The sequence below is a fragment of the Sorex fumeus genome, unplaced genomic scaffold, assembly GCF_029834395.1.
Source record: "Sorex fumeus unplaced genomic scaffold, SorFum_2.1 ptg000008l, whole genome shotgun sequence".
NCBI classification, from domain to species: Eukaryota; Metazoa; Chordata; class Mammalia; order Eulipotyphla; family Soricidae; genus Sorex; species Sorex fumeus.
This window is the reverse complement of record NW_026606065.1, coordinates 14,861,446-14,874,456: the sequence shown is the minus strand read 5'-3', so window position 1 is coordinate 14,874,456 and position 13,011 is coordinate 14,861,446. Positions and strand designations below refer to the sequence as shown.

At 38.1% G+C, this 13,011-nt stretch overlaps 1 protein-coding gene across 1 annotated transcript in view; it reads right to left on the bottom strand.

Annotated features, from left to right (window-relative positions):
- The window catches only part of LMBRD1 (LMBR1 domain containing 1), an 82,076-nt gene that overhangs the window by 64,221 nt on the left and 4,844 nt on the right, over positions 1 to 13,011 (bottom strand). Inside the window, exons 2-5 of the mRNA XM_056109694.1 lie at positions 9,005 to 9,181; positions 5,479 to 5,539; positions 2,126 to 2,223; positions 346 to 413 (exon numbers count right to left, since the gene is read on the bottom strand). Of these exons, the coding sequence (XP_055965669.1) occupies positions 346 to 413; positions 2,126 to 2,223; positions 5,479 to 5,539; positions 9,005 to 9,181 (404 nt within the window). The remainder of the gene's footprint in view (positions 1 to 345; positions 414 to 2,125; positions 2,224 to 5,478; positions 5,540 to 9,004; positions 9,182 to 13,011) is intronic.

Genomic DNA, 13,011 nt, shown 5'->3' with positions numbered 1-13,011 from the left:
ACCCTCAACAGCTCTGCCAGGTGTGGTCCTAGAACACCACTGGAGTGGCCTGGGTAATCCCCAGCACAGCACAGTCCCACAGCACCATATTCTTGTGCTCCAGCATTGAACCACTGGCCTGGCTGGTGGAGAAGTGCTGGGAGGGAGCCCTGGGGCTTCATGAGAACCTCTTAGAAGACAATAAATAAATAAGTAAATAAATAAATAGCAGCTTATTCCTTATACATTTTGGTTCGCCATCAACCCCACTCCATTCCCAGAAATTCTTTAATGAGTTTTTTTTTCATTATTATTAAAATAATACAATCTACATTTTTGGCGTATGCAGTGTGGAATCAGACTTACCCAACTAAAAGAAGAAGTGCACAAATCACCGCAAATCCCAAAGTATACTTGAGTGCTGTTTTAATTTGCTAGATATCAAAAGGAAAAAGTACATCATTTAGCAAGCCCTTTAAAATACAGCATAGTCATGCTAACAAATGTACATTTATATTCAACACCGCAAAGCTTCTTTCTTCAAAAAAGACTAGATTTATAGAAAAACAATGCACATGTTGAACAACCCTGAAAATTACACTAGATCTTAATTTTTTTCAATGATAAGAATTCCTGAAAAGTAGCATTCTAATGCATAATTAATCCTGTTCATATATAGTAAGTTATCAGAATAATTAATATGATATTCTCCCAACAGGGGAGCAAGCAGAATGAACAATATCTTCTATTTCTATTTACCAAAATAGATTCATATAAGAACTGTTATAACATTTAATATACGCATGTTATATGAGATGTATTATATGCATTACTTATTTCTACATATATACTACATAAGTAGCAATAGATTTCTACATATGTACTACTATGTAGAAATATATAAATCACAAATATATCTATAAAACATATCATGTCAAGGCTGCTCTAGTCTTTAAATATGTTTTTCTCTTGCTAACTGATTACTACTCTCAGAATCATTTAAAGTATTGGTGATGTGCTTGTGCCTCATCTTAACACAAGTGACTTAAAGGTTTCGAGGAAAAATGCCCAATTTCCACAAATATTTTCCCACATAAAATTTGCTTTGCCTACAAAATTTTTATGCAAATGTGCTGATTCTTAACCACCGAAGTAATCTAGAGCGAGACCTGACTATATTAGTGCATTTTAAGATATCCAGGAATTCAATTTGCTAATATTTAAAACTTCTTTATAACAACAGAAGTAACACTGTTCTGTAGTTTTGGACATTCACGTATGCGGTATTTGGGGATTAATAAAATATCCAAGTATTCTTTCTTTATGCATGACAAAAGAGTTCTGCAATATGTGGGCTAGCTATTTCATTAGGTCACAGCATGCTCAATAAGTACTGACTCCAGCTACATTTTATCCTGTAACTTGCAAAGCTAAATAGCTGCAGCAGAAAGTATGTCCTGAAAAATCTAACATATCTCATTCCTGGCATTTTATAGAAAAATTTTCCAATGCATACTCTACAATTTTAGTAAAATTCTATAAATGCTCCGAAGTTAGAATCAATACATCCCTCTAGAACTCCTGAAATCCAGAAACATGGTTAGTTCAAACTGCAATGTGTTTTAGTTATAACACATACTCTAAATTACAGACAAGCTGAAAAAGGCTCATACCCCATTAATTATGTTTTGACTCTATTTTAAATATTTAGAATATGTTACATTTATAGTATGTAATATATTAGGATATATTACATATATGCAAATCCAATGTATCACTTAAAATAATTTTACTCTTTCCTTTTAGTTATATAACTGTGGCTACAGGAAAATTAAAAATTTCCTAAGGGGCTCATAATCTATTTCCATAAAATACACTCCATAATAAATTCAAACAAGTCATATCATTCCCTAAAAAAGGAGGTAAGAATTTTTTTTTTCTTTTTGGGTTACATCCAGTGATGCTCAGAGATTACCCCGGCTCTGTAATTACTCCTGGCTATGTTTGGGGGACCATATGGGATGCTGGGGATTGAACTGTGGGTCAGCTGCGTGTAAGGCAAGTACCCTACTCGCTGTACTATAGCTCCGGACCTGGAAGTAAGAACTTTTCCCCCTAAATTGAGTTCATTAGAATAAAAACTTACAGTGCATTTACTGCTATCATCATCATCCTTTTCTTCATAGTAGAAGTAAACAAAAGGGATCCAGAAGAAAACACAGAAGAGTATAACAGAATATAAGGCTGTGGAAATAAATATTAAAGTAAGTTTTATTAAATAAATACAATCAATGCATCTGCATATGTTTATATTTATGCATGCATATAAACACATAATTTGTTTACACAGAAAATGTATTCCCCCATCTGATTCCTCATATGAGTAACTGTTTATATATGAAATCCAAATCAAAACTCTTTTTGTCCACTTGTTCCCGCCCCACTCCCCTGTCAAGTAAAACTAATAGACCTTCCATAAGGTACATGAAGGAAAGCGTAGGCAGAACCCTCCATGACACGGAAGCTAAAAACATCTTTAAAAATGAAGCACCACTGACCAAGCAAGTGGAAACAAACATAAATAAGTGGGACTGCACGAAACTGAGAAGCTTCTGCACCTCAAAGGAAACAATGACCAAAATACAGAGAGTCCACGGAATGGAAAAGAATATTTACCCAATGCCCATCTAATAAGAAACCAGTAGAACTGTACGAGAAAAAAGCCTCGAACCCCATCAAAAATGAGGAGAAGAAATGAACAGAAGCGTCCTCAAAAAAGAAATACAAATGGCCAAAGGCACACGAAAAAATGTTCTATATCGCTAATCATCAGGGAGACGCAAATCATCAAAACAACAATGAGGTATCATCTCACACCACAGAGACTGGCACATCAAAAAGAGAACAACCAGTGCTGGCACAGACATGGGGAGAAAGGGAGCCTTTTTCATTGTTGGTGGGAATGCTGACTGGTCCAGCCTTTTTGGAGAACAATATGAGCATTCCTTTAAAAACTAGAAACTGAGCTTCCATATGATCCTGCAGTACCACTTCTGGGAATATACCCCGAGGGTACAAAAAAGCATAGTAGAAATGATGGCTGTACTTATACATTCATTACAGCACTGTTCATAATAGGCAGAATCTGGAAACAACCCAAGTGCCTGAGAACAGACAACTGGTTAAAGAAACGCTGATACATCTACACAATGGCATACTATGCAGTTGCTAGGAAAGATGAAGTCATGAAATTTGTTTATAAGTGGATGGTCATGGAGTGCATCATGCAAAGTGAAATGAGCCAGAAAGAGAGGGATGGACACAGAAGGACTGCACTCATTTGTGGAATATAAAATAATACACTATGAGACTGACACCCAAGGATAGTAGACACAAGGGCCAGGAATAATGCTCCATAGTTGGAAGCCTGCTTCATGAGCTGGGTGAGAAAGCAGCTGGAATAGAGAAGGGATCACTAAGTCAATGATGGTTGGAGGGATCGTTAGGGATGGGAGATGAGTGCTGAAAGTAGATAAAAGACCAAACATAATAGCCTCTCAGTATCTATTTGCAAACCATATTGCCCAAAAGTAGAGAGAGAGTATGGAGGAAATTGTCTGCCACAGAGGCAGGGGGAGGTTTGGGATGGGGAGGTGGGGATTACTGGGGACACTGGTGGTGGAAATGTGCTCTGGTAGAGGGATAGGTATTGGATCATTGTATGACTGTAACACTAACACGCCCTACCGCTGTGCTATTGCTCCAGTCCAAGACTGATACGAGCAAGTGAAAAAATAAAGACTTTGTTTATTAAACCCCCAAATATAAAACATTAAGAAAAAACACGAAAACATCATGTCCACAGACACTGGTAAGAATCAGTCATAAAACAAGTTATTTTTTTCAAACAACTTATCAACTACAAGAAAGAACAAATGAATAAAAAGCGATCAAAGTATGAGCAAAAACTACAGAACAAAATATACAATCATTTTACAAATTTTTTGAATTGTAATTTATACAAAGCACATTTGTTAAAAATTCACATAAATCATATATTTTTAAAATTTTCTGATTACAATTACAATTACAATGTGAAAATTAACTTGTATACATAAGGCATTTGGATTTCCAAGCATTCTTTATTTCTCCTAAATACAATGGGAAATAGTTAACTTTTAAAAACAAAACACTATGATAGAGAGTAATTTAGACAACACTGTGATCAACCATTACTAGCCTAGTTTCAAATAGTCAGAGTATAAGAATATTCTGGGAAATCTAAAAGCCTTCTAAAATTATCCCATTTACCTAGCCAAAGACATACAGGGTCAAAACTGATAACTATTCATTCAATACTCATTTTCCTTATATCTTTTTCTTGTTGCATAGGGAGGTGGAAACATAGGAGGTAAAGTTAAACCTGGGTTTTCAAACCCAGGCTTTTTCTCCCTTCCCTCATAGAGGAAACTGAACACATGCCTCTAGCCTGACGGACACTCTCCTCAGTTTACCTTAAAAGGACTAGACACTAGGACAGAGATATAGATAGTACAGTGGGTAGGGCACCTACCTTGCACTTGGCCTACCTAGCTCAATTCCCACACCACATACGGTCACCCAAGCATGGCCAGGAGTGATGGAGTCAACTCTACACAGCTGGGTATGGTATACAAGCCTACTGCCACCCTGCTCCCCTCTCCCTGGGACTCCAGGTCAGAGCCTGGCTGCCCCGGGATCAGCAAACTATAAAAGCCTACTAAAAAATTACCACTTTGAGAAACCCACATTGCTGCCTTCCATATCAGTCCGGATTTCTCTCTCTAGAGATTTTGTTTCGCTCATGCCTTGGAAAATAAGCCAGCTTTCGACGGCCACTGCACTGCAGGTTAACTTCTCTCACGTAACAGAGCAAGAGACCACCAGCCATGAGAATGTTACCACTAACAATAACAGCCCTTTCCCAGCAAAGCGCCCAAGCATTTTTTATAAAAACACAAGTTAAATGTTTACTTGATGATAAAATTTTAGAAACATTTAGGTTGTCTTATAAAGCTTTTTATAGTACAGCACTACAAAGTAGAAAAGAAGAGGAGGAAACAAGGGTTCACTGAACCCCAATCCCAATGAAAATGCTCTTTACAGTGTACTACAGTTGATACCACAAACTCTACAGAGAAGACACTCTAACTAGAATCCTTAATGAGGGGGGAAAAAAACTGAAAACGGAGACCTAAATCAAAAGCACAAGCTAAAAATTAACTGTAATAGAAAAAGACCCAAGATTTCATACCACAATGATATGCTAATGACCCTAAGTGAAACCAGTAGGTTAAATAACTTTCAGCATTATGAGAATAAAGGTATTTGTAGGCTTGGTGACAGAAGCTGTCCTGCCATCTGAAATGTGAGAAAAAATAATTTAAGTTTTTACATAGCTTTATTCTACTTTTTTAGCTGACAGCTCAGAAAGGAAATGAAATTGAGTAAAATACTTACTGTAGTAGCCATATAATACAGTATCCTCAATCTGTTTGCTAACATTGGCATTAGCCCAGTCCTAGGATTGAAAACGAAAAAAGCAGACATGTAAATGCAACATTCATTTAATTAAAAATAAAAATACGAGGGCTTAATATAATGGAATATCACTTACAAATTTATAATTAATTCATACACATATGGTTTGTATTTCAAAAAAAGTGAGTCACAGAAGCCAGAGAGATAGTACACTGGGTAGGGCATTTGCCTTGCACATGGCTAACCCAGTTGGATCCCTGGCATTCCATATGGCCCCCTGAGTGAAGTGATTCCTGAATTCAGAGTCCAACTGTAAATCCTAAGCACAGTCGGGTGTGGCCCATAAACAAACAGGCAAAAAAAAAAAAAGTGAGAGATCAATTAATAAATTTCACTAAGAAGATAGCACAGCAGGTTGGGCATTTGCCTTGCACACAGTCGACCCGGGTTCAATTCTTCCATCCCTCTCGGAGAGCCCGGCAAGCTACCAAGAATATCACGTCTGCACAGCAGAGCCTGACAAGCTCCCTGTGGCGTATTCGATATGCCAAAAACAGTAACAACAAGTCTCACAATGGAGATGTTACTGGTGCCCGCTCGAGCAAATCGATGAACAATGGGAGGACAGTGACAGTGAAGAAGATGACACAGTTTGGAGAAGCAAGCCCACAGGAGATATCTAACTCAGACTAACTGAAGATTAGGGAAATTTTTCCAAAAATACTGTAAACTAGGATCTAAAGGAAGAAAGGTCGTTCATAGGGAAGAGGAGAAAACAGCAGAGAGGAGATAAAGAAATGCTTATCAAGTTACATAAACAATTTAGGGGGGGAAAAAAAAAACCCTGCAAGAAGCTAAATACAGATTTGCTAAATTTTAGAAAGGTAAAAGAAACTAGGAGTGAGAGCTTATGAGTTACACAAAGTATTTGGGATTTTGTCCAAAGGACAACAGAAAACAATGATAAATTTGTCTTAAAGAATGACAGATACGATTTATTTTTGAATGAAGGTATTTGAGCATAAGATACATTTTTCAAAATACTTAAAATAGCATAAATTCTGGAACCAAAGAGATAGTACAGCGGGTAGGCTGCTTGCCTTGCTGCAGCCAATCCACATTTGACCCTTGGCATCCCTTCCCTGAGCACTGCCAGCAATAATGCCTGAGTGTAGGGCTGGGAGTAAGCCCTGAACACTGCTAGGTGTGGCCCAAAAAAACAAACAAAACATAGTGTGAATTATTTTACATTATCCCACGCAAGTATTTAAATTACAGAGGTTAGGAAACATAATTTAAATCTTTTTTAAAAGAATCATACAAATGAAGCCAATCTGGCAACTAATGGCAAGTTTTTTTGTTGAATATCCTAAATGTTCTGCATACATAAATAAAATCAAACTTGGACAATCTAAATGACAGATCATTCTATTAAGTAACAAAGGTCTAATTAATCCAGGTCAGGTCTTTTCTACAAACACTTTAAGAAATTAAGTCAGTAACAGAAGTCCTGACTCTTAGGAAAAATTCAGCATTTAATTTTTCTAAAAAATGTACACTTTTTAGTATTTTCATATTACTCTCTAAACAGCACCTGCAACAGACATCTATGAATTTACTGACAAATGCCTTAACAGAAAAAAAATGTGAAAAATCTTTTTTTTTTTTTTGGTAGTTCTACTAGCAGTTCTCAGGGCTTGCTCCTGGTTTTATGCTTAGGGATCACTTCTAGAGTGGTTTAGGGGACCATATGCAGAGCCAGGGATGCAACCTGGGTCAGAGCATGGGTATCTGTCTCTACCAGGACTTTTGGCAGCTTAATCCCTGTACTATATCTTTCATCCCTCTACCAGCTGAGTGAGGGGGAAACAGAAAAGTTGAAACCAATAGATTTTGTGCATGAAATTTTTGTCTAAAAATATGTTAGGAAATAAACACCCATATACATAAAGGGGAAAGAATATATATCGTGCTTACCATATGTTAATAGGAGCACTGAACTGTCCTCCCATTGTTCATCGATTTGCTACTTCTCTATATATAAAATGTCCAGAGTATGTCTGTGTTTGTGTGTGTGTGTGTGTGTGTGTGTGTGTGCGCGCGCATCCCCTAGTGAATGAAAAGTCTAGAACCAGACTGCAGAGCTTCAAATCCCATCTCCAGCACTCACTAGTTGAAAAGACCTTAGGTAAGTTACTTCACCTTTCTGAATCTTGGTTTATTGCCTTTTAAAATCCTGTTTAAAACTTAACTACTTCATAGGAGCATTTGGGGAAAAGGGATTTAATGTACGTACATGATTTAGAGCAGAGTATGATATATACTAATTATTCAACAGCTAATATCTTCATACAGTTTCTCACAAACTAAGAGCTCCATTAATTCTTGCATAATTAATGACTTAGCCACATAAAATAAATGTAGCTTTACAGTAATCACAATATACCTAAACTTAACTACAAAAATATTGTCAAATTACTTAAGCCCAGTTGGCCCAGTTCAGGATCTTATTTGGAAACCACGCACTACTAAGGTAACTGAAATAATATTTTATTCTGTTTTTAGGACCTACTACACATTACATATGGGAGAAAAAAAATAGATCTTCCCTCAGAGGAGCTCAGCTAATAAATGTAAAATAAATTTCCATAAACAAAAACTCAGAAATATTTAAGCTCAAGAGCTTCATTTTCAGAAAGAAGAACTTGAGCCAGGAATATGCCTAGCATGTGTGGGAGCCGAGGTTCAACCTCTAGTACCAGATGAGGCACATAATATAACACAAATATAATTAGTAAATAAAACTAAGGAATTTGAGGTCCAGAAAAGGTAATACACTTGGTCAAATATCCATGCTAGACAGTTACAGATTGTATACATCCCATCATTTTTCTCCCTCGCTATCTAGTACATTGACTGAAAATCCCCAATATTTAAGATCCTAATGGAAAGTTAATGAAAGCTCTTCTCACTATTTACTAAGTTAGGGAAAATCAAGTAAAACTTCATGGAAGCTATCAGAGGCACAAAAATAAAACCTATCATGACTAATATATTTTCAGATTAATAAATGTCATTCTTCATATCTGGCAAAACATGTTGGTTAATAGTCTGTTTATAGTATAATTTGCTTTATTTTCATTCTCTTTTCTTCCCAAGGAACAAAACAAAACACAATATATATACTGGACTGCTAATACTTAGTTACCAAGCCAGAGAGCATAGTACAGAGGTTAAAGAGGACACCTTCCACGCAGCGCATCTCTGTTCAAACCCTGGCACCACAATGCGACTGGAACAATGCAAGTTATAACATAAAGGCCTTGGGTATGGTGCAGTATCAGTGGGTGGTCCAGATAGCATCTTTGAATTGAACCATCATGTCAGTTGGCCAAGAATTTCCATGAGGTACCCCTGGGCCTCCTGAATACCATTTAGAAAAGTTGTTCGACACCCCGCCCCCTCAAAACTACCACAACTTTGAAAGAAAAAATATGATAATTACCTTAAATGTACCATTTTGATTTTTCATATATGACACCAAAAATATATCAACTGGTAGAAGTGCCGATGTAATAAGTGCAATTGCCAGAGAGAAAATTGCCGTTATAGTGGAGACAACTTCACTTTCTCGCTGACTCTGGTATTTGCGAACATAAATCCAGCAGAATGCCAAAATAGCCTGAAACAAAACAAAAAGAAATGTTCTGTTACTGTCCTGTTACTATTCTATAAAACCATTTTTTTTTGAGTCACTATGAGAAACAGTTACAAAGCTGATCATGGCTTTAGGTTTTAGTCATACAGTGTTCTAACACCCTTCCCTTCACCAGTGTGTACATTTCCACCACCAATGTCCCCAGTTTTTCCTCCGATACCCTCCCAGCCTGTCTCCACAGAAGTCTCTCCTCCCTTCTCTGTCTCTCTCTCTCTCTCTCTCTGTGTCTCTCTCTCTCTCCCACCCTCCCCCACCCTCCCTCCCCCTCTATCCCCCCCCTCTCTTTCTTCTGCCTCCCTTCACTACCCCCACCCCTTTGGGGTATTATGGTTTGCAATACAGGCACTGAGAAGTAATCATGTTTGTTCCTTTACCTGTTTTTCATCATAGAGTTCTTATCTAGAGTGATCATTTTCAACTATTTTTGTTCTGGCAGTCCCTTCTAACCCAACTGCCTTTCCCCCTAGCATTTGAGACAGGTTTTCAACCATGGACCAGTTCTCCTGGACCTTGTATAAAACCAATTTTAATACAGGTCTCAAAGGGACAGTTGATGAAGTAAAGGTTATTTTATATTTTAGAAAGGTCCACTACCCTTATAAACTTGTTCAATACTTAATTTTCAAAACCCTTTTCATGAATCCAGGAAGTCTCAGATGCAGCAAGACCAAAAACTAATACAATTAATAACACTGCGGTTTCAATACGCTCATCGAATAAGGTATAACCATTAATGATTTCAATATATCACAGCTATAACTTGCTTTGAATATTTTTCCTCTATGTCCTTATTTGGACTCTCTCTCCAAATCAATTTCTCATCTGTCCAACCTAAAGTAGACAGCTGTTCTGTCCTAGAACTTGACCGGAAATTAACTTCTGCTCATTATGTAATTCAAGAATAAGTGAAATTCAGCTACAGGTTAACTACCAATACTCACTAAGCAATTGACACATTATACTACAATTTAAATTTTATAGAGAATTAAAGGAACATGAACATTGGAAATGATACATGTGCACTGCTAGGAACTTGCCAGTGGAAAAAGTACCCCCAAATATACTGAGGTAGACTAAATGGTCTAGGCACTTTTGTTAGCATATATCTTCATATTGGGGCTAGAGCGATAGCACAGCGGGTAGGGCGTTTGCCTTGTGCACAGCCAGCCCGGCCAAGCCGGATTCGATTCCTCTGCTCCTCTCGGAGAGCCCAGCAAGCTACCAAGAGTATCTCGCCCACATGGCAAAGCCTGGCAAGCTACCCGTGACGTATTCGATATGCCAAACACAGTAACAATTGTCACAATGGAGACGTTACTGGGCCCGCTCAAGCAAATCGATGGACAATGGGAGGACAGTGACAGTGATCTTCATACTGAAAGAGACATGTGTCTTTATTCTCATGTTTCTCTAACCTTAAAGAGCATCACTATCACTTGGAAGACTTGATAAAGTCCTTATTCAAGGCTGCTGTTGGTCCAGGAATTTTATTTTAAGAAACTCAATGTAGCGGATTTCAGAGATTGTCAACTCTGACTATGAAGAAAGCAGGTACCCAGATAAGATTATTTCATTGAATACTGACCAGGGATTATTTTTTTATCAGAACATAATGAAATAACAGTGTGTGAAACAATATCATTCAAGAAACCATTTGGACTCTCTCTCCAAATCAATTTTTCATGAACCTCAAGACCATAGAGAATGGGACAGAAAGCCTGTCTTGCTAGTGGCTGACCCCAGTTCAATCCCGCACACTACAATTGCTTGTTTCCCTAGTGGAGCCAGGAGTAAACCAGCACAGACCAGGTATGGCCCCCAAATAAAAATCAACATCAAAAGTAGTTTCTTTCAGGCTTCACCATTTTAAACGTCTGAGGATTCCAATCTGAATCAAACTTGAAAGCTGCCATTCTAAAGGAACTTTAACAACTGGAACTAAAGTAATGTCCTAATGTCCAAACATTACAATAAGGTATAAAGACAGTGGCTGCAGCAGTAGCACTGAGGATCACCTGGAATGCAGCTGACTCTGGATTTGATTCCAGGCACTGCACACAGATCCTCAAGCACCACTGGGAGTGACTCCTGAGCAGAGTCACGATGGTTATAAAGATAGCTCCATCAGCCAGAAAAACACCCTTTGCCACTTTTCACTTAACATCTATCTACACTCCACCCTAAACAATCACTGTTATCTATTCCTATTAACTTCACTGTATGTGTGTGTATATATACACACACATACACACACACACACACACACACACACACACATATATATTCATCTTCTCTCTATATAGCTCTACTGCACTGTAGCACTGTCCTCCCGTTGTTCATCGATTTGTTCGAGCAGGCACCAGTAACATCTCACAACAAATTGTGAGATTTGTTTTTACTGTTTTGGGCATATCGAATATATCATGGGTAGCTTGCCAGGCTTTGCCATGCAGGCGAGAAACTCTCAGTAGCTTGCCGGGCTCTCCAAGGGGCGGAGGAATCGAACCCAGATCGGCCACGTGCAAGGCAAACGCCTTACCGGCTGTGCTATCACTCCAGCCCATATAGCTCTACATTATATAGAGATGTCATCTTTTGAGCCTAGCTTCTTTCACTTAACATAATGCATTTGAGATCCATCCAAGTCATGCCATTCCTTCATCTTACCAATACTACTAGGGCATCAGAAAAGCAGGAAAAATAACAGAATTAAGACTTTGAAAACTGAATGTTAGGGGGAACCAAACAATAATTTTAATCAAATTCTAAAATTAGCTATGTAATAGTTTTATTTTGGGGTTTGACAAATTATTGTTATAAGCCACTTCTAATAATTCTTAAATATAATTTTTACAATAAAGGTAAAGGTAAAGGTAAAGGCCCTCCCGTTGATCGTCGATTTGCTCGAGCGGGCCCAGTAACGTCTCCATTGGAGACTTTGTTGTTACTGTGTCTGGCATATCCAATACTCTCGGTAGCTTGCCGGGCTCTCCGAGAGGGGCGGAGGAATCGAACTCGGGTCGGCCATGTTGGCCGCTTGTAAGGCGAACGCCCTACCCGCTGTGCTATCGCTCCAGCCAATTTTTACAATAGTGACACCTTTTTAATGATTTTAGCAAGCTTCTTTTTAAATGTATTTTAAAATTTTTAAACATTCCCCAATTATATTTAAATGATCAGAAGCTAAGCCCCTCTTTCCAGTCAACAGCCATACTATTAGCAGCATTGGACACAAAATGCTAAATAATTTTCTTGTTGGACTTCAAATCTGCATTTTTACAAATTTTAACATGATTAGGAATAATAATAATAATAATAAGTAAAGGAGAGAATGTGCCAACAAAGTTTAACCTGAGGTTTCAAAACTCTGAATTTAAGATCCTTTTGAGGTTTTGTTTAGTTGGTAGTATGTTTTGGGGCCACACCCAGTGATACTCAGGTCTGAGCCTAAGTCAATTGCCCACCCACTGAACAAAGCCCCAGCCCAATCCTTTCACAGTTTTAAAACTGAAAGCACTAGGGAGCTGGAGTACTAGCACAGGGTGTAAGGCACTTACCTTGGATGAAGTTAAACAGGGTTCAACCCCTCCATCCCCAGCACCCCAGATGGCACACCCAATCCCCCAACCCAGACCCCCACTGCCCACCAGAAGTGATCCCTGAGACCCTGAGTGTGGAACTAAGAATAAACCCTGAGCATAGCCAGGTCTGATCCCGAAACAAAAAACCAAAACGTACCAAAGAACTATTTGTGAACATTAAATTCATCAGTAGTTACAACATTATCAAACGAT